The sequence below is a fragment of the Salvelinus fontinalis genome, chromosome 13 (assembly GCF_029448725.1).
Source record: "Salvelinus fontinalis isolate EN_2023a chromosome 13, ASM2944872v1, whole genome shotgun sequence".
NCBI lineage: Eukaryota > Metazoa > Chordata > Actinopteri > Salmoniformes > Salmonidae > Salvelinus > Salvelinus fontinalis.
This window is the reverse complement of record NC_074677.1, coordinates 877,009-899,096: the sequence shown is the minus strand read 5'-3', so window position 1 is coordinate 899,096 and position 22,088 is coordinate 877,009. Positions and strand designations below refer to the sequence as shown.

The following is a 22,088-nucleotide window of genomic DNA, read 5'->3' as shown; positions in this document are numbered from 1 at the left end:
ACTGATAGGTCTACTATACAATGACTGATAGGTCTACTAGTGACTGATAGGTCTACTATACAATGACTGATAGGTCTACTATACAATGACTGATAGGTCTACTAGTGACTGATAGGTCTACTACACAATGACTGATAGGTCTACAACTGACTGATAGGTCTACTAGTGAGTGATAGGTCTACTATACAATGACTGATATGTCTACTAGTGACTGATAGGTCTACTATACAATGACTGAAAGGTCTACTAGTGACTGATAGGTCTACTATACAATGACTGATAGGTCTACTATACAATGACTGATAGGTCTACTAGTGACTGATAGGTCTACTACACAATGACTGATAGGTCTACTATACAATGACTGATAGGTCTACTATACAATGACTGATAGGTCTACTATACAATGACTGATAGGTCTACTATACAATGACTGATAGGTCTGCTACACAATGACTGATAGGTCTACTATACAATGACTGATAGGTCTACTATACAATGACTGATAGGTCTACTATACAATGACTGATAGGTCTACTATACAATGACTGATAGGTCTACTATACAATGACTGATAGGTCTACTAGTGACTGATAGGTCTACTATACAATGACTGATAGGTCTACTAGTGACTGATAGGTCTACTAAACAATGACTGATAGGTCTACTAGTGACTGATAGGTCTACTACACAATGACTGATAGGTCTACTAGTGACTGATAGGTCTACTATACAATGACTGATAGGTCTACTAGTGACTGATAGGTCTGCTACACAATGACTGATAGGTCTACTATACAATGACTGATAGGTCTACTACACAATGACTGATAGGTCTACTATACAATGACTGATAGGTCTACTATACAATGACTGATAACCTTAATATTCTTAATATTATCATCGCTGTTTAATAACACATCTTAATGTTATCATCATTGTTTAATAACACATCTTAATGTTATCATCACTGTTTAATAACACATCTTAATGTTATCATCACTGTTTAATAACACATCTTAATGTTATCATCGCTGTTTAATAACACATCTTAATGTTATCATCGCTGTTTAATAACACATCTTAATGTTATCATCGCTGTTTAATAACACATCTTAATGTTATCATCGCTGTTTAATAACACATCTTAATGTTATCATTGCTGTTTAATAACACATCTTAATGTTATCATCGCTGTTTAATAACACATCTTAATGTTATCATCGCTGTTTAACCTGAGATGTGAATAACACATCTTAATGTTTCATTATGAATGGGCTCTTATAGTGCCAGGTGTGGATGGACAACTAACACAGTGAGGCACACACACACACACACTCTCCTGCCCAAAACCCAGCTTGACTATTGTCAATATTTACTGCAGTGTGTGTTCTGTACCATGTGCAGGGTAGTGGCTGTGCTGTGGAGAGGTCTCCTCAGTAGCTTTGCTCAACCATACTGAGACTGTTCTGCTGTCTAGTAGTGACCTCACCTCCACTGTATGTCTGTCTCTCTCTCTGTCTCTCTCTGTGTGTGTGTGTGTGTCTCTCTCTCTCTGTGTGTGTCAGTGTCTCTCTCTCTGTCTCTCTGTGTGTGTGTGTGTGTGTGTGTGTGTGTGTGTGTGTCTCTCTCTGTGTCTCTCTGTGTGTGTCAGTGTCTCTCTCTCTCTCTCTCTCGCTCTCTCTCTCTCTGTCTCTCTCTGTTGGGAAACGTATGTTAACATTGTCAAAGCAAGTGATGTAGATAATAAACAAAAGTGAAAAACAATAAAAATGTACATTAAACATTACACTTACACAAGTTATAAAGGAATAAAGACATTTCAAATGTCATATTATTTATATATACAGTGTTGTAACGATGTGCAAATAGTTAAAGTACAAAAGGGAAAATAAATAAACATAAATATGGGTTGTATTTACAATGGTGTTTGTTCTTCACTGGTTGACCTTTTCTTGTGGCAACAGGTCACAAATCTTGCTGTTTTTTTGTTAATTCTTTCCAATGTGTCAAGTAATTATCTTTTTGTTTTCTCATGATTTGGTTGGGTCTAATTGTGCTGTTGTCCTGAGGCTCTGTGGGGTGTGTTTGTGTTTGTGAACAGAGCCCTAGGACCAGCTTGCTTAGGGGACTCTTCTCCAGGTTCATCTCTCTGTAGTTGATGGCTTTGTTATGGAAGGTTTGGGAATCGCTTCCTTTCAGGTGGTTGTAGAATTTAACGTCTCTTTTCTGGATTTTGATAATTAGTGGGTATCGGCCTAATTCTGCTCTGCATGAATTGTTTTGGTGTTTTACGTTGTACAAGGAGGATATTTTTGCAGAATTCAGCATGCAGAGTCTCAATATGGTGTTTGTCCCATTTTGTGAATTCTTGGTTGGTGAGCGGACCCCAGACCTCACAACCATGAAGGGCAATGGGCTCTATGACTGATTCAAGTATTTTTAGCCAGATCCTAATTGGAATGTTGAATTTTATGTTCCCATAGAAGTTATAAAATTATAATTACAGATTAAATGTTCCTTAAAAGGTGAAGTAACTACAAACATGAAGAAACAGAGATCTTGCCTTATCTTTTAGATTTGACAGGGAAGCTGGGAGGTCAAATATACTGTTTAGGTTTTCTACTGCCAAGTTGACACCTTCACTAATACAGTGGAGCATTTTGTCCAGGAAGTTGTCTGAAATGGTTTGAATGTGTCGTAGGGCTGGGCGGTATACCGTATTTTATGATATACCGGTATTAATGCAGGGACCGGTTTGAGTTTTTACTTTACCTTCTATACCGGTATTTGAATGTTTGGTTTGTTAAATGGGATACACCATGTGTCATGTCTATTTGTATAGTTTACTATTTACTATTTGAGTCATCTCTCTCCGCTCTTTCTCTCTACGTACCGCTTTCCACACAGACCTAGCCACGCCCCCTGTCACTCAAGGAGCGCATTAGATGATCCTCAACCACGTGACACTTTGCGTTCAGTCTGCCTGGTCAACGCAGCGCATACAACAACGCTGGTTTCACTTTGCTTCTTAATATAAATCCACTAGCGTTCTATAGTGACACTATTAGTTTGTGTTTCCTACATCAGCAAACAGCTAGTTTGTCTTTTCTTAGCAAGTTGCCCTACATCTTGTGAGACGCTAATTGTTAGCCGCTAATGCTAATAGCTAGCTAATAAATGTACTGAGTCAGAGCAAACGTAGCTAGCTAATACAGCCTGCTAATACCAGTGATGGTGTAGACTTAAATCAGCATGTTATTTGTGCAACAGTATCTACTAAATCAAAGAGGAATATGTAAAGAATGAATATGTTAGCTACATGAAGTAGCTAAGAGAAAAAATGCAATGTAGCCAAAGCTTATTGGGTCCCCAAGGAAACACTTACCAACAATTTAGTTCCTACCCTGTCACAATATCTCCTCCCTGACATTTTAATTCGTTGTCATGTCAAATAACACTGTATTCAAAGTGACTACTATTATATTCTAGCTATAGAATTAGAATAGTCATTCTATTTCCATGATTCCAACAGTTTTGCTCTAATTCGCAAGTCAAATCGCAATTGCAACATTTGGTTAAAAATAAGTCCAAGATGATTTGCCCATATCGTGCAGCCCTACGTGGCAGTGTGGGAATTATCTCTACTGAGCAGTGGTGTAAAGTACTTAAGTAAAGTACTACTTAAGTTATTTTTGTTGGTATCTGTACTTTAATTTACTATTTTCGACAACTTTTACTTCACTACATTCCGACAGAAAATACTGTACTTTTTACTCCATACATTTTCGCTGACACCCAAAAGTACTCGTTACATTTTGACAGGAAAATGGTCTAATTCACGCACGAGAGAACATCCCTGATCATCTCTACTGCCTCTGATCTGGCGGACTCACTAAACAGAGAACATCCCTGATCATCTCTACTGCCTCTGATCTGGCGGACTCACTAAACAGAGAACATCCCTGATCATCTCTACTGCCTCTGATCTGGCGGACTCACTAAACAGAGAACATCCCTGGTCATCCCTACTGCCTCTGATCTGGAGGACTCACTAAACAGAGAACATCCCGGGTCATCCCTACTGCCTCTGATCTGGAGGACTCACTAGACAGAGAACATCCCTGGTCATCCCTACTGCCTCTGATCTGGAGGACTCACTAGACAGAGAACATCCCTGGTCATCCCTACTGTCTCTGATCTGGTGGACTCACTAAACAGAGAACATCCCTGGTCATCCCTACTGCCTCTGATCTGGAGGACTCACTAAACAGAGAACATCCCTGGTCGTCCCTACTGCCTCTGATCTGGAGGACTCACTAAACAGAGAACATCCCTGGTCATCCCTACTGCCTCTGATCTGGAGGACTCACTAAACAGAGAACATCCCTGGTCATCTCTACTGTCTCTGATCTGGCGGACTCACTAAACAGAGAACATCCCTGGTCATCCCTACTGCCTCTGATCTGGAGGACTCACTAAACAGAGAACATCCCTGGTCATCCCTACTGCCTCTGATCTGGAGGACTCACTAAACAGAGAACATCCCTGGTCATCCCTACTGCCTCTGATCTGGAGGACTCACTAAACAGAGAACATCCCTGGTCATCCCTACTGCCTCTGATCTGGAGGACTCACTAAACAGAGAACATCCCTGGTCATCCCTACTGCCTCTGATCTGGTGGACTCACTAAACAGAGAACATCCCTGGTCATCCCTACTGCCTCTGATCTGGAGGACTCACTAAACAGAGAACATCCCTGGTCATCCCTACTGCCTCTGATCTGGAGGACTCACTAAACAGAGAACATCCCTGGTCATCCCTACTGCCTCTGATCTGGAGGACTCACTAAACAGAGAACATCCCTGGTCATCCCTACTGCCTCTGATCTGGAGGACTCACTAAACAGAGAACATCCCTGGTCATCCCTACTGCCTCTGATCTGGTGGACTCACTAAACAGAGAACATCCCTGGTCATCCCTACTACAGGTGTTTGTCCCCCTGTTGAGGGTGTCAGGTTCTTGTCCAGTTCTGGCAGGTCTCACTCTCTCTGTGTCTCTCTCTCTCTCTCTCTGTGTCTCTCTGTCTCTGTCTCTCTCTCTCTCTCTCTCTCTCTCTCTCTCTCTCTCTCTCTCTCTCTCTCTCTCTCTTTCCTCTCTCTCTCTCTCTCTCTCTCTCTCTCTCTCTCTCTCTCTCTCTCTCTCTCTCTCTCTCTCTCTCTCTCTCTCTCTGTGTCTCTCTCTGTCTCTGTCTCTGTCTCTCTCTCTCTCTCTCTCTCTCTTTCTCTCTCTCTCTCTCTCTCTCTCTCTGTGTGTCTCTGTCTCTCTCTCTCTCTCTCTCTCTCTCTCTCTCTCTCTCTCTCTGTGTTTCTCTCTGTCTCTCTCTCTCTCTCTCTCTCTCTCTCTCTCTCTCTCTCTCTCTCTCTCTTTCTCTCTCTCTCTCTCTCTCTCTCTCTCTGTGTCTCTCTCTGTCTCTCTTTCTGTCTCTCTCACTGTGTCATATACATTTTATATACACATTGTGGTACATACATATTAAATTATGTCTTTGATAAATGGTGTGTGTGTTTGTGTTTCATAGTGATTCTATCAGCTCGGGGCTGTGGTGTGGTATACCTGTGTGTGTGTGTGACTTGAATTAGACCCCCCCCCCCCCCCCCAGCCCTGTACCCCTTTTCACTCTGTTGCTGAGGAGAGAGAGAGAACGCTCCTCTCCTTTTCCCCCCTCCTCCCCTCGTTCTCTTTGTGTGGATGATGCAAACATTTGGCAATCACAGTCAGAGAGGAGAGAGGCGAGGAGATAGGGGAGGAGAGAGGTGGGGTGGAGCGAGGTGGGAGGCGAGGAGAGAGGTGGGAGGCGAGGAGAGGAGAGGAGAGAGGTGAGGTGGTGGGAGGGGAGGAGAGAGAAGTAAGGCAGCAGTAGTAAAGATAGAATAGAGGAGGGGGCTGTGCTAGGAGGGGGGAGAATAGAGGAGGGAGAATAGAGGAGGGGGCTGTGCTAGGAGGGGGGAGAATAGAGGAGGGAGAATAGAGGAGGGGGCTGTGCTAGGAGGGGGGAGAATAGAGGAGGGAGAATAGAGGAGGGGGGTGTGCTAGGAGGGGGGAGAATAGAGGAGGGGGGTGTGCTAGGAGGGGGGTAAATAGAGGAAGGGGGAGAATAGAGGAGGGAGAATACAGGAGGGGGCTGTGCTAGGAGGGGGGAGAATAGAGGAGGGGGCTGTGCTAGGAGGGGGGAGAATAGAGGAGGGAGAATAGAGGAGGGGGGTGTGCTAGGAGGGGGGAGAATAGAGGAGGGAGAATAGAGGAGGGGGGTGTGCTAGGAGGGGGGAGAATAGAGGAGGGGGTTGTGCTAGGAGGGGGGTGAATAGAGGAGGGGTGCTAGGAGGGGGGTAAATAGAGGAAGGGGGAGAATAGAGGAGGGAGAATACAGGAGGGGGCTGTGCTAGGAGGGGGGAGAATAGAGGAGGGGGCTGTGCTAGGAGGGGGGAGAATAGAGGAGGGGGGTGTGCTAGGAGGGGGGAGAATAGAGGAGGGGGCTGTGCTAGGAGGGGGGTAAATAGAGGAGGGGGCTGTGCTAGGAGGGGGTGAATAGAGGAGGGAGAATAGAGGAGGGGGCTGTGCTAGGAGGGGGGTGAATAGAGGAGGGGGCTGTGCTAGGAGGGGGGAGAATAGAGGAGGGGGGAGAATAGAGGAGGGGGCTGTGCTAGGAGGGGGGAGAATAGAGGGGGGAGAATAGAGGAGGGGGCTGTACTAGGAGGGGGGAGAATAGAGGAGGGGGCTGTGCTAGGAGGGGGTGAATAGAGGAGGGGGCTGTGCTAGGCGGGGGGTGAATAGAGGAGGGGGCTGTGCTAGGAGGGGGGAGAATAAAGGAGGGAGAATAGAGGAGGGGGCTGTGCTAGGAGGGGGGAGAATAGAGGAGGGAGAATAGAGGGGGCTGTGCTAGGAGGGGGTGAATAGAGGGAGAATAGAGGAGGGAGAATAGAGGAGGGGGCTGTGCTAGGAGGGGGTGAATAGAGGAGGGGGGTGTGCTAGGAGGGGGGAGAATAGAGGGGGGAGAATAGAGGAGGGGGTTGTGCTAGGAGGGGGGTGAATAGAGGAGGGGTGCTAGGAGGGGGGTAAATAGAGGAAGGGGGAGAATAGAGGAGGGGGAGAATAGAGGGGGGAGAATAGAGGAGGGGGTTGTGCAAGGAGGGGGTGAATAGAGGAGGGAGAATAGAGGAGGGAGAACAGAGGAGGGGGCTGTGCTAGGAGGTTGGTGAATAGAGGAGGGGGCTGTGCTAGGAGGGGGGAGAATAGAGAAGGGGGTTGTGCTAGGAGGGGGTGAATAGAGGAGGGGGGTGTGCTAGGAGGGGGGAGAATAGAGGGGGGAGAATAGAGGAGGGGGCTGTGCTAGGAGGGGGGTGAATAGAGGAGGGAGAATAGAGGAGGGGGCTGTGCTAGGAGGGGGTGAATAGAGGAGGGGGCTGTGCTAGGAGAGGGTGAATAGAGGAGGGAGAATAGAGGAGGAGGCTGTGCTAGGAGGGGGGAGAATAGAGAAGGGGGTTGTGCTAGGAGGGGGTGAATAGAGGAGGGGGGTGTGCTAGGAGGGGGGAGAATAGAGGAGGGAGAATAGAGGAGGGGGCTGTGCTAGGAGGGGGTGGATAGAGGAGGGAGAATAGAGGAGGGGGTTGTGCTAGGAGGGGGTGAATAGAGGAGGGGGGTGTGCTAGGAGGGGGTGAATAGAGGGGGGAGAATAGAGGAGGGGGCTGTGCTAGGAGGGGGGAGAATAGAGGAGGGGGGAGAATAGAGGAGGGGGAGAATAGAGGAGGGAGAATAGAGGAGGGGGTTGTTCAAGGAGGGGGGTAAATAGAGGAGGGAGAATAGAGGAGGGGGGAGAATAGAGGAGAGGGGGGAGAATAGAGGAGGGAGAATGGAGGGGGCTGTGCTAGGAGGGGGGTGAATAGAGGAGGGTGAATAGAGGAGGGGGGTGCTAGGAGGGGTAGTGAATAGAGGAGGGAGAATAGAGAATAGGGGGAGAACAGAGACAGGAGGGAGTGGAGACTGACCAGGACAGGTTACTATATACAGGGAGTGGAGACAGACCAGGACAGGTTACTATATACAGGAGGGAGTGGAGACAGACCAGGACAGGTTACTATATACAGGGAGTGGAGACAGACCAGGACAGGTTACTATATACAGGAGGGAGTGGAGACAGACCAGGACAGGTTACTATATACAGGGAGTGGAGACAGACCAGGACAGGTTACTATATACAGGGTATGGAGACAGACCAGGACAGGTTACTATATACAGGGAGTGGAGACAGACCAGGACAGGTTACTATATACAGGGAGTGGAGACAGACCAGGACAGGTACTATATACAGGGAGTGGAGACACAGGACAGGTTACTGTATACAGGAGGGAGTGGAGACAGACCAGGACAGGTTACTATATACAGGGAGTGGAGACAGACCAGGACAGGTTACTATATACAGGGAGTGGAGACAGACCAGGACAGGTTAGTATATACAGGGTATGGAGACAGACCAGGACAGGTTACTATATACAGGGAGTGGAGACAGACAAGGACAGGTTACTATATACAGGGAATGGAGACAGACCAGGACAGGTTACTATATACAGGGAGTGGAGACAGACCAGGACAGGTTACTATATACAGGGAGTGGAGACAGACAAGGACAGGTTACTATATACAGGGTATGGAGACAGACCAGGACAGGTTACTATATACAGGGTATGGAGACAGACCAGGACAGGTTACTATATACAGGGAGTGGAGACAGACAAGGACAGGTTACTATATACAGGGAATGGAGACAGACCAGGACAGGTTACTATATACAGGGAGTGGAGACAGACCAGGACAGGTTACTATATACAGGGAGTGGAGACAGACCAGGACAGGTTACTATATACAGGAGGGTTTGGAGACAGACCAGGACAGGTTACTATATACAGGGAGTGGAGACACACCAGGACAGGTTACTATATACAGGGAGTGGAGACAGACCAGGACAGGTTACTATATACAGGGAATGGAGACAGACCAGGACAGATTACTATATACAGGAGGGAGTGGAGACAGACCAGGACAGGTTACTATATACAGGGAGTGGAGACAGACCAGGACAGGTTACTATATACAGGGAGTGGAGACAGACCAGGACAGGTTACTATATACAGGAGGGAGTGGAGACAGACCAGGACAGGTTACTATATACAGGGAGTGGAGACAGACCAGGACAGGTTACTATATACATGGAGTGGAGACAGACCAGGACAGGTTACTATATACAGGGAATGGAGACAGACCAGGACAGGTTACTATATACAGGGAGTGGAGACAGACCAGGACAGGTTACTATATACAGGAGGGAGTGGAGACAGACCAGGACAGGTTACTATATACAGGAGGGAGTGGAGACAGACCAGGACAGGTTACTATATACAGGGAGTGGAGACAGACCAGGACAGGTAAAATGGAGACAGACCAGGACAGGATACTATACACAGGAGGGAGTGGAGACAGAGCTGGACAGGTTACTATATACAGGGAGTGGAGACAGACCAGGACAGGTTACTATATACAGGGAGTAGAGACAGACCAGGACAGGTTACTATATACAGGGAATGGAGACAGACCAGGACAGGTTACTATATACAGGAGGGAGTGGAGACAGACCAGGACAGGTTACTATATACAGGGAGTGGAGACAGACCAGGACAGGTTACTATATACAGGAGGGAGTGGAGACAGACCAGGACAGGTTACTATATACAGGGAGTGGAGACAGACCAGGACAGGTTACTATATACAGGAGGGAATGGAGACAGACCAGGACAGGTTACTATATACAGGGAGTGGAGACAGACCAGGACAGGTTACTATAAACAGGGAGTGGAGACAGACCAGGACAGGTTACTATATACAGGGAATGGAGACAGACCAGGACAGGTTACTATATACAGGGAGTGGAGACAGACCAGGACAGGTTACTATATACAGGGAATGGAGACAGACCAGGACAGGTTACTATATACAGGGCGTGGAGACAGACCAGGACAGGTTACTATATACAGGGAGTGGAGACAGACCAGGACAGGTTACTATATACAGGAGGGAGTGGAGACAGACCAGGACAGGTTACTATATACAGGGAGTGGAGACAGACCAGGACAGGTTACTATATACAGGAGGGAGTGGAGACAGACCAGGACAGGTTACTATATACAGGAGGGAGTGGAGACAGACCAGGACAGGTTACTATATACAGGGCGTGGAGACAGACCAGGACAGGTTACTATATACAGGGAGTGGAGACAGACCAGGACAGGTTACTATATACAGGGGGGAGTGGAGACAGACCTGGACAGGTATAATGGAGACAGACCAGGATAGGTTACTATATATAGGGAGTGGAGACAGACCAGGACAGGTTACTATATACAGGTCAGGCTGTCTCAGAGAGAGGAGAGGTCAGGCTGTCTCAGAGAGAGGAGAGGTCAGGCTGTCTCAGAGAGAGGAGAGGTCAGGCTGTCTCAGAGAGAGGAGAGGTCAGGCTGTCTCAGAGAGAGGAGAGGTCAGGCTGTCTCAGAGAGAGGAGAGGTCAGGCTGTCTCAGAGAGAGGAGAGGTCAGGCTGTCCCAGAGAGAGGAGAGGTCAGGCTGTCTCAGAGAGAGGAGAGGTCAGGCTGTCCCAGAGAGAGGAGAGGTCAGGCTGTCTCAGAGAGAGGAGAGGTCAGGCTGTCTCAGAGAGAGGAGAGGTCAGGCTGTCTCAGAGAGAGGAGAGGTCAGGCTGTCTCAGAGAGAGGAGAGGTCAGGCTGTCTCAGAGAGAGGAGAGGTCAGGCTGTCTCAGAGAGAGGAGAGGTCAGGCTGTCCCAGAGAGAGGAGAGGTCAGGCTGTCTCAGAGAGAGGAGAGGTCAGGCTGTCCCAGAGAGAGGAGAGGTCAGGCTGTCTCAGAGAGAGGAGAGGTCAGGCTGTCTCAGAGAGAGGAGAGGTCAGGCTGTCCCAGAGAGAGGAGAGGTCAGGCTGTCTCAGAAAGAGGAGAGGTCAGGCTGTCTCAGAGAGGTCAGGCTGTCTCAGAGAGAGGAGAGGTCAGGCTGTCTCAGAGAGAGGAGAGGTCAGGCTGTCTCAGAGAGAGGAGAGGTCAGGCTGTCTCAGAGAGAGGAGAGGTCAGGCTGTCCCAGAGAGAGGAGAGGTCAGGCTGTCTCAGAGAGAGGAGAGGTCAGGCTGTCTCAGAGAGAGGAGAGGTCAGGCTGTCTCAGAGAGAGGAGAGGTCAGGCTGTCTCAGAGAGCGGAGAGGTCAGGCTGTATCAGAGAGAGGAGAGGTCAGGCTGTCTCAGAGAGAGGAGAGGTCAGGCTGTCTCAGAGAGAGGAGAGGTCAGGCTGTCCCAGAGAGAGGAGAGGTCAGGCTGTCTCAGAGAGAGGAGAGGTCAGGCTGTCCCAGAGAGAGGAGAGGTCAGGCTGTCTCAGAGAGGTCAGGCTGTCTCAGAGAGAGGAGAGGTCAGGCTGTCTCAGAGAGAGGAGAGGTCAGGCTGTCTCAGAGAGAGGAGAGGTCAGGCTGTCCCAGAGAGAGGAGAGGTCAGGCTGTCTCAGAGAGAGGAGAGGTCAGGCTGTCCCAGAGAGAGGAGAGGTCAGGCTGTCCCAGAGAGAGTAGAGGTCAGGCTGTCTCAGAGAGAGGAGAGGTCAGGCTGTCCCAGAGAGAGGAGAGGTCAGGCTGTCTCAGAGAGAGGAGAGGTCAGGCTGTCTCAGAGAGAGGAGAGGTCAGGCTGTCTCAGAGAGAGGAGAGGTCAGGCTGTCTCAGAGAGAGGAGAGGTCAGGCTGTCTCAGAGAGAGGAGAGGTCAGGCTGTCTCAGAGAGAGGAGAGGTCAGGCTGTCTCAGAGAGAGGAGAGGTCAGGCTGTCTCAGAGAGAGGAGAGGTCAGGCTGTCTCAGAGAGAGGAGAGGTCAGGCTGTCTCAGAGAGAGGAGAGGTCAGGCTGTCTCAGAGAGAGGAGAGGTCAGGCTGTCTCAGAGAGAGGAGAGGTCAGGCTGTCTCAGAGAGAGGAGAGGTCAGGCTGTCTCAGAGAGAGGAGAGGTCAGGCTGCTCTGTGTCTATCATGTATAGGGTGCAGTCCAAACACTCAAAAGACACCTGATCCCCTCAGCCCTCAAATGAAGTGGACACTTCTGATGACGTATCATGACATCTGACGAGTATACACTTGCAGGGCAAGGGGCGAGGCAGGAAGGAATTCTTTTTAAATGGACCGCCCTTGACCAGAAATTCTTCACTTGTTCGTCCCTCAATGATTGTGTTTTCAGCCACTGGTAGCTTGTGGTGCTTTATATGCTCTACAGTCAACTATGATTGTATGTCTACTTATATTAAATATTTAATTATTAATATACACCTACTGTATAATAGCTAGCATATTAATTAGCTAACTAGCGTTAGCCTGCCTAGCTGGAACTTCTGAAGACGGAAAATGTTTTATTTCTGCAATTTCCAAAAGATAACAAAACAAAAACATCATTACTTTAACGTGACGTGTTTGTGCCTTCATGTGCATTCGTTGCACAATTTCTTACTTATTTACATTGGTTTTTACTTCCACTTGTATGTTGACTTCTCCATATTGATGTTGAGGGTTTAAGTTTTGGCTGACTTTTCTTAGCGGATGGACAATCATTGTGAATTGAATTATGGGGCGTTTCAGGTTCCGAAGTGAACATAATTGTACACTCGCAAACTCCATTAAAAAACGAGGGCTGAGGGGCTTGCGTTGCTAACTTCCCTTGATTGGCTAAATATTTGGACCGACGACAAATATGGCCGCGGGGATTCCCCCCCAAGGGCAAGAGGCGAGGGTAAGTGGGCGAGGGTAAGTGGACGAGAGAGTGCGTCTTTTATGAGTTTGAAACGCAGCCAGAGTCGAGACTGATTTGTGTGTTTTTTATCTCTCTTGTCCTCACTCCCTCCACCTCCTCCCGGTCCCAGGTCGCGGTAAAGGTGATCGATAAGAGGAAGGCGAAGAAGGACTCTTACGTGACTAAGAACCTCCGTAGAGAAGGTCAAATCCAACAGATGATCAGACACCCCAACATCACCCAGCTGCTGGACATACTGGAGACTGAGAACAGGTACTATACTATACTATACTATAGACTACTGGACATACTGGAGACTGAGAACAGGTACTATACTATACTATAGACTACTGGACATACTGGAGACTGAGAACAGGTACTATACTATAGACTACTGGACATACTGGAGACTGAGAATAGGTACTATACTATACTATACTATACTGGAGACTGAGAACAGGTACTATACTATGCCGGAGACTGAGAACAGATAATATACTATACTATACTGGAGACTGAGAACAGGTACTATACTATACTGGAGACTGAGAACAGGTACAATACTATACTATACTATACTGGAGACTGAGAACAGGTACTATACTATACTATGCCGGAGACTGAGAACAGATAATATACTATACTATACTGGAGACTGAGAACAGGTACTATACTATACTATACTGGAGACTGAGAACAGGTACTATACTATACTGTACTATAGACTACTGGACATACTGGAGACTGAGAACAGGTACTATAATATACTATACTGGATACTGAGAACAGGTATTATACTATACTATACTGGAGACTGAGAACAGGTACTATACTATACGACAGACTACTGTACATACTGGAGACTGGGAACAGGTACTATACTATACTATACTGGAGACTGAGAACAGGTACTATACTACACTATACTGGAGACTGAGAACAGGTACTATACTATAATATACTGGAGACTGAGAACAGGTACTATACTATACTATACTGGAGACTGAGAACAGGTACTATACTATACTATACTATAGACTACTGGACATACTGGAGACTGAGAACAGGTACTATAATATACTATAGACTACTGGACATACTGGAGACTGAGAACAGGTACTATACTACACTATAGACTACTGGACATACTGGAGACTGAGAACTGGTACTATACTATACTATACTATAGACTACTGGACATACTGGAGACTGAGAACAGGTACTATACTATACTATAGACTACTGGACATACTGGAGACTGAGAACAGGTACTATACTATAGACTACTGGACATACTGGAGATTGAGAACAGGTACTATACTATACTGGAGACTGAGAACAGGTACTATACTATACTATAGACTACTGGACATACTGGAGACTGAGAACAGGTACTATACTATAATATAGACTACTGGACATACTGGAGACTGAGAACAGGTACTATACTATACTATACTGGAGACTGAGAACAGGTACTATACTATACTATAAACTACTGGACATACTGGAGACTGAGAACAGGTACTATACTATAATATAGACTACTGGACATACTGGAGACTGAGAACAGGTACTATACTATACTGGAGACTGAGAACAGGTACTATACTATACTATAAACTACTGGACATACTGGAGACTGAGAACAGGCACTATACTATAATATAGACTACTGGACATACTGGAGACTGAGAACAGGTACTATACTATACTATAGACTACTGGACATACTGGAGACTGAGAATAGGTACTATACAACACTATACTGGAGACTGAGAACAGGTACTATACTATAATATAGACTACTGGACATACTGGAGACTGAGAATAGGTACTATACTATACTGGAGACTGAGAACAGGTACTATACTATACTATACTGGGGACTGAGAAAAGGTACTATACTATACTGGGGACTGCGAACAGGTACTATACTATACTATACTGGAGACCGAGAACAGATACTATACTATACTATACTGGAGACTGAGAACAGGTACTATACTATACTGGAGACTGAGAACAGGTACTATACTATACTACACTATACTGGAGACTGAGAACAGGTACTATACTATACTATAGACTACTGGACATACTGGAGACTGAGAATAGGTACTATACTACACTATACTGGAGACTGAGAACAGGTACTATAATATACTATAGACTACTGGACATACTGGAGACTGAGAACAAGTACTATACTATACTATACTGGAGACTGAGAACAGGTACTATACTATACTATACTGGAGACTGAGAACAGGTACTATACTATACTATAGACTACTGGACATACTGGAGACTGAGAACAGGTACTATAATATACTATAGACTACTGGACATACTGGAGACTGAGAACAGGTACTATACTACACTATAGACTACTGGACATACTGGAGACTGAGAACAGGTACTATACTATACTATACTATAGACTACTGGACATACTGGAGACTGAGAACAGGTACTATACTATACTATAGACTACTGGACATACTGGAGACTGAGAACAGGTACTATACTATAGACTACTGGACATACTGGAGACTGAGAACAGGTACTATACTATACTGGAGACTGAGAACAGGTACTATACTATACTATAGACTACTGGACATACTGGAGACTGAGAACAGGTACTATACTATACTATAGACTACTGGACATACTGGAGACTGAGAACAGGTACTATACTATACTATACTGGAGACTGAGAACAGGTACTATACTATACTATAAACTACTGGACATACTGGAGACTGAGAACAGGTACTATACTATAATATAGACTACTGGACATACTGGAGACTGAGAACAGGTACTATACTATACTGGAGACTGAGAACAGGTACTATACTATACTATAAACTACTGGACATACTGGAGACTGAGAACAGGCACTATACTATAATATAGACTACTGGACATACTGGAGACTGAGAACAGGTACTATACTATAATATAGACTACTGGACATACTGGAGACTGAGAATAGGTACTATACTATACTGGAGACTGAGAACAGGTACTATACTATACTATACTGGGGACTGAGAAAAGGTACTATACTATACTGGGGACTGCGAACAGGTACTATACTATACTATACTGGAGACCGAGAACAGATACTATACTATACTATACTGGAGACTGAGAACAGGTACTATACTATACTGGAGACTGAGAACAGGTACTATACTATACTACACTATACTGGAGACTGAGAACAGGTACTATACTATACTATAGACTACTGGACATACTGGAGACTGAGAATAGGTACTATACTACACTATACTGGAGACTGAGAACAGGTACTATAATATACTATAGACTACTGGACATACTGGAGACTGAGAACAAGTACTATACTATACTATACTGGAGACTGAGAACAGGTACTATACTATACTATACTGGAGACTGAGAACATGTACTATACTATACTATAGACTACTGGACATACTGGAGACTGAGAACAGGTACTATACTATACTATACTGGAGACTGAGAACAGGTACTATACTATACTGGAGACTGAGAACAGATAATATACTATACTATAGACTACTGGATGTCCTTTATCATCAGTTATTACCTGGTGATGGAGTTGTGTCCTGTCATCATCAGTTATTACCTGGGGATGGAGTTGTGTCCTGTCATCATCAGTTATTACCTGGTGATGGAGTTGTGTCCTGTCATCATCAGTTATTACCTGGTGATGGAGTTGTGTCCTGTTATCATCAGTTATTACCTGGTGATGGAGTTGTGTCCTGTTATCACCAGTTATTACCTGGGGATGGAGTTGTGTCCTGTTATCACCAGTTATTACCTGGTGATGGAGTTGTGTATTGTCATCTGTTATCATCAGTTACTACCTGGTGATGGAGTTGTGTCCTGTCATCATCAGTTATTACCTGGTGATGGAGTTGTGTCTTGTCATCTGTTATTATCAGTTATTACCTGGTGATGGAGTTGTGTCCTGTCATCTGTTATCACCAGTTATTACCTGGTGATGGAGTTGTGTCCTGTCATCTGTTATCACCAGTTATTACCTGGTGATGGAGTTGTGTCCTGTCATCTGTTATCACCAGTTATTACCTGGTGATGGAGTTGTGTCCTGTCATCTGTTATCACCAGTTATTACCTGGTGATGGAGTTGTGTCCTGGAGGAAACCTCATGAACCGGATCTACGATAAGAAGAAGCTGGACGAGAGAGAGACGCAGAAAAACGTACGGCAGCTGGTGATGGCTGTGGAACATCTACACAGAGCCGGAGTAGTGCACAGGTAGAGACACACACGCACGCACGCCCGCCTACTCTAATGTAGGGAGGACAGTCTGAGTGATAAGACTACTCTAATGTAGGGAGGACAGTCTGAGTGATAAGACTACTCTAATGTAGGGAGGACAGTCTGAGAGATAAGACTACTCTAATGTAGGGAGGACAGTCTGAGTGATAAGACTACTCTAATGTAGGGAGGACAGTCTGAGTGATAAGACTACTCTAATGTAGGGAGGACAGTCTGAGAGATAAGACTACTCTAATGTAGGGAGGACAGTCTGAGAGATAAGACTACTATAATGTAGGGAGGACAGTCTGAGAGATAAGACTACTCTAATGTAGGGAGGACAGTCTGAGAGATAAGACTACTCTAATGTAGGGAGGACAGTCTGAGAGATAAGACTACTCTAATGTAGGGAGGACAGTCTGAGTGATAAGACTACTCTAATGTAGGTAGGACAGTCTGAGCGATAAGACTACTCTAATGTAGGGAGGACAGTCTGAGTGATAAGACTACTCTAATGTAGGGAGGACAGTCTGAGTGATAAGACTACTCTAATGTAGGGAGGACAGTCTGAGAGATAAGACTACTCTAATGTAGGGAGGACAGTCTGAGAGATAAGACTACTCTAATGTAGGGAGGACAGTCTGAGAGATAAGACTACTCTAATGTAGGGAGGACAGTCTGAGTGATAAGACTACTCTAATGTAGGGAGGACAGTCTGAGCGATAAGACTACTCTAATGTAGGTAGGACAGTCATAAGACTACTCTAATGTAGGTAGGACAGTCTGAGCGATAAGACTACTCTAATGTAGGTAGGACAGTCATAAGACTACTCTAATGTAGGGAGGACAGTCTGAGCGATAAGACTACTCTAATGTAGGTAGGACAGTCTGAGAGATAAGACTACTCTAATGTAGGGAGGACAGTCTGAGAGATAAGACTACTCTAATGTAGGGAGGACAGTCTGGGTGATAAGACTACTCTAATGTAGGGAGGACAGTCTGAGTGATAAGACTACTCTAATGTAGGTAGGACAGTGGAATTAAATGGAAACACATGGAAACAACTGCCACGACCCACATTGCCAGGCGGTTACAGTGTGTGGTGACTGTGCTGATAAGGTGGTCCTATTTGTTGTGTTCTGTGTTGACTGTGTGTCTGTCTCACAGGGACCTGAAAATTGAAAACCTGCTCTTGGATGAACAGGAACACATCAAGCTCATAGGTACAACTGACCCAACCCTGTCTCTCTGTGTTAACCAACTCTGTCTCTCTGTGTTAACCAACCCTGTCTCTCTGTGTTAACCAACCCTGTCTCTCTGTGTTAACCAACCCTGTCTCTCTGTTTACTGACCCAACCCTGTCTCTCTGTGTTAACCAACCCTGTCTCTCTGTTTACTGACCCAACCCTGTCTCTCTGTGTTAACCAACCCTGTCTCTCTGTTTACTGACCCAACCCTGTCTCTCTGTGTTAACCAACCCTGTCTCTCTGTGTTAACCAACCCTGTCTCTCTGTGTTAACCAACCCTGTCTCTCTGTGTTAACCAACCCTGCCTCTCTGTGTTAACCAACCCTGTCTCTCTGTGTTAACCAACCCTGTCTCTCTGTGTTAACCAACCCTGTCTCTCTGTGTTAACCAACCCTGTCTCTCTGTGTTAACCAACTCTGTCTCTCTGTGTTAACCAACCCTGTCTCTCTGTTTACTGACCCAACCCTGTCTCTCTGTGTGAACCAACCCTGTCTCTCTGTGTGAACCAACCCTGTCTCTCTGTGTGAACCAACCCTGTCTCTCTGTGTGAACCAACCCTGTCTCTCTGTTATCCAACCCTGTCTCTCTGTGTTAACCAACCCTGTCTCTCTGTGTTAACCAACCCTGTCTCTCTGTGTTAACCAACCCTGTCTCTCTGTGTTAACCAACCCTGTCTCTCTGTGTTAACCAACCCTGCCTCTCTGTGTTAACCAACCCTGCCTCTCTGTGTTAACCAACCCTGTCTCTCTGTGTTAACCAACCCTGTCTCTCTGTGTTAACCAACCCTGTCTCTCTGTGTTAACCAACCCTGTCTCTCTGTGTTACCCAACCCTGTCTCTCTGTGTTAACCAACCCTGTCTCTCTGTGTTAACCAACCCTGTCTCTCTGTGTTAACCAACCCTGTCTCTCTGTGTTAACCAACCCTGTCTCTCTGTGTTAACCAACCCTGTCTCTCTGTTTACTGACCCAACCCTGTCTCTCTGTGTTAACCAACCCTGTCTCTCTGTGTTAACCAACCCTGTCTCTCTGTGTTAACCAACCCTGTCTCTCTGTGTTAACCAACCCTGTCTCTCTGTGTTAACCAACCCTGTCTCTCTGTGTTAACCAACCCTGTCTCTCTGTGTTAACCAACCCTGTCTCTCTGTGTTAACTAACCCTGTCTCTCTGTGTTAACCAACCCTGTCTCTCTGTGTTAACCAACCCTGTCTCTCTGTGTTAACCAACCCTGTCTCTCTGTGTTAACCAACCCTGTCTCTCTGTGTTAACTAACCCTGTCTCTCTGTGTGTGTTTGTATCTTAAATGTACCAAAATCAGCTCAGTTCCAGGAGGCTTGAACTATTCCAGGAGTTAAAGTTCTCTGCTAAACAAACAGGCAGACGATGACAACAACACAGCTAGACTCCAGTAGCTGGGTCAGACAGAACCTCTGGTGCCTCCAGTAGCTGGGTCAGACAGAACCTCTGGTGCCTCCAGTATCTGGGTCAGACAGAACCTCTGGTACCTCCAGTAGCTGGGCCAGACAGAACCTCTGGTGCCTCCAGTAGCTGGGTCAGACAGAACCTCTGGTACCTCCAGTAGCTGGGCCAGACAGAACCTCTGGTGCCTCCAGTAGCTGGGTCAGACAGAACCTCTGGTGCCTCCAGTAGCTGGGTCAGACAGAACCTCTGGTGCCTCCAGTAGCTGGGTCAGACAGAACCTCTGGTGCCTCCAGTAGCTGGGTCAGACAGAACCTCTGGTGCCTCCAGTAGCTGGGTCAGACAGAACCTCTGGTGCCTCCAGTAGCTGGGTCAGACAGAACCTCTGGTACCTCCAGTAGCTGGGCCAGACAGAACCTCTGGTGCCTCCAGTAGCTGGGTCAGACAGAACCTCTGGTGCCTCCAGTAGCTGGGTCAGACAGAACCTCTGGTGCCTCCAGTAGCTGGGCCAGACAGAACCTCTGGTGCCTCCAGTAGCTGGGTCAGACAGAACCTCTGGTGCCTCCAGTAGCTGGATCAGACAGAACCTCTGGTGCCTCCAGTAGCCGGGTCAGACAGAACCTCTGGTGCCTCCAGTAGCTGGGTCAGACAGAACCTCTGGTGCCTCCAGTAGCTGGGTCAGACAGAACCTCTGGTGCCTCCAGTAGCTGGGTCAGACAGAACCTCTGGTGCCTCCAGTAGCTGGGTCAGACAGAACCTCTGGTGCCTCCAGTAGCTGGGTCAGACAGAACCTCTGGTGCCTCCAGTAGCTGGATCAGACAGAACCTCTGGTGCCTCCAGTAGCTGGGTCAGACAGAACCTCTGGTGCCTCCAGTAGCTGGGTCAGACAGAACCTCTGGTGCCTCCAGTAGCTGGGTCAGACAGAACCTCTGGTGCCTCCAGTAGCTGGGTCAGACAGAACCTCTGGTGCCTCCAGTAGCTGGGTCAGACAGAACCTCTGGTGCCTCCAGTAGCTGGATCAGACAGAACCTCTGGTGCCTCCAGTATCTGGGTCAGACAGAACCTCTGGTGCCTCCAGTAGCTGGGTCAGACAGAACCTCTGGTGCCTCCAGTAGCTGGGTCAGACAGAACCTCTGGTGCCTCCAGTAGCTGGGTCAGACAGAACCTCTGGTGCCTCCAGTAGCTGGGTCAGACAGAACCTCTGGTGCCTCCAGTAGCTGGATCAGACAGAACCTCTGGTGCCTCCAGTATCTGGGTCAGACAGAACCTCTGGTGCCTCCAGTAGCTGGGTCAGACAGAACCTCTGGTTCCTCCAGTATCTGGGTCAGACAGAACCTCTGGTGCCTCCAGTATCTGGGTCAGACAGAACCTCTGGTGCCTCCAGTATCTGGGTCAGACAGAACCTCTGGTGCCTCCAGTAGCTGGGTCAGACAGAACCTCTGGTGCCTCCAGTAGCTGGGCCAGACAGAACCTCTGGTGCCTCCAGTATCTGGGTCAGACAGAACCTCTGGTGCCTCCAGTAGCTGGATCAGACAGAACCTCTGGTGCCCCCAGTAGCTGGGTCAGACAGAACCTCTGGTTCCCCCCAGTATCTGGGTCAGACAGAACCTCTGGTTCCCCCCAGTATCTGGGTCAGACAGAACCTCTGGTGCCTCCAGTAGCTGGGTCAGACAGAACCTCTGGTGCCTCCAGTATCTGGGTCAGACAGAACCTCTGGTGCCTCCAGTATCTGGGTCAGACAGAACCTCTGGTTCCCTCCAGTAGCTGGGTCAGACAGAACCTCTGGTTCCCCCCAGTATCTGGGTCAGACAGAACCTCTGGTTCCCCCCAGTATCTGGGTCAGACAGAACCTCTGGTGCCTCCAGTAGCTGGGTCAGACAGAACCTCTGGTGCCTCCAGTATCTGGGTCAGACAGAACCTCTGGTGCGTCCAGTATCTGGGTCAGACAGAACCTCTGGTGCCTCCAGTAGCTGGGTCAGACAGAACCTCTGGTTCCCTCCAGTATCTGGGTCAGACAGAACCTCCGGTGCCTCCAGTATCTGGGTCAGACAGAACCTCTGGTGCCTCCAGTAGCTGGGTCAGACAGAACCTCTGGTGCCTCCAGTAGCCGGGTCAGACAGAACCTCTGGTGCCTCCAGTATCTGGGTCAGACAGAACCTCTGGTGCCTCCAGTAGCTGGGTCAGACAGAACCTCTGGTGCCTCCAGTAGCTGGGTCAGACAGAACCTCTGGTGCCTCCAGTATCTGGGTCAGACAGAACCTCTGGTGCCT

General features: G+C 47.3%; 1 protein-coding gene across 2 annotated transcripts in view; it reads left to right on the top strand.

Moving 5' to 3' along the window:
- LOC129867898 (hormonally up-regulated neu tumor-associated kinase homolog A-like) overlaps nucleotides 1-22,088 on the top strand; it is a 47,469-nt gene that overhangs the window by 5,423 nt on the left and 19,958 nt on the right. For both annotated transcript variants that reach the window (XR_008761688.1, XM_055941371.1), the window contains exons 2-4: nucleotides 12,984-13,126; nucleotides 17,003-17,152; nucleotides 18,323-18,378. Coding sequence is in view for 1 of the 2 variants with exons in the window: in XM_055941371.1 (XP_055797346.1) it covers nucleotides 12,984-13,126; nucleotides 17,003-17,152; nucleotides 18,323-18,378 (349 nt within the window). In the remaining variant the exon portion in view is untranslated. The remainder of the gene's footprint in view (nucleotides 1-12,983; nucleotides 13,127-17,002; nucleotides 17,153-18,322; nucleotides 18,379-22,088) is intronic.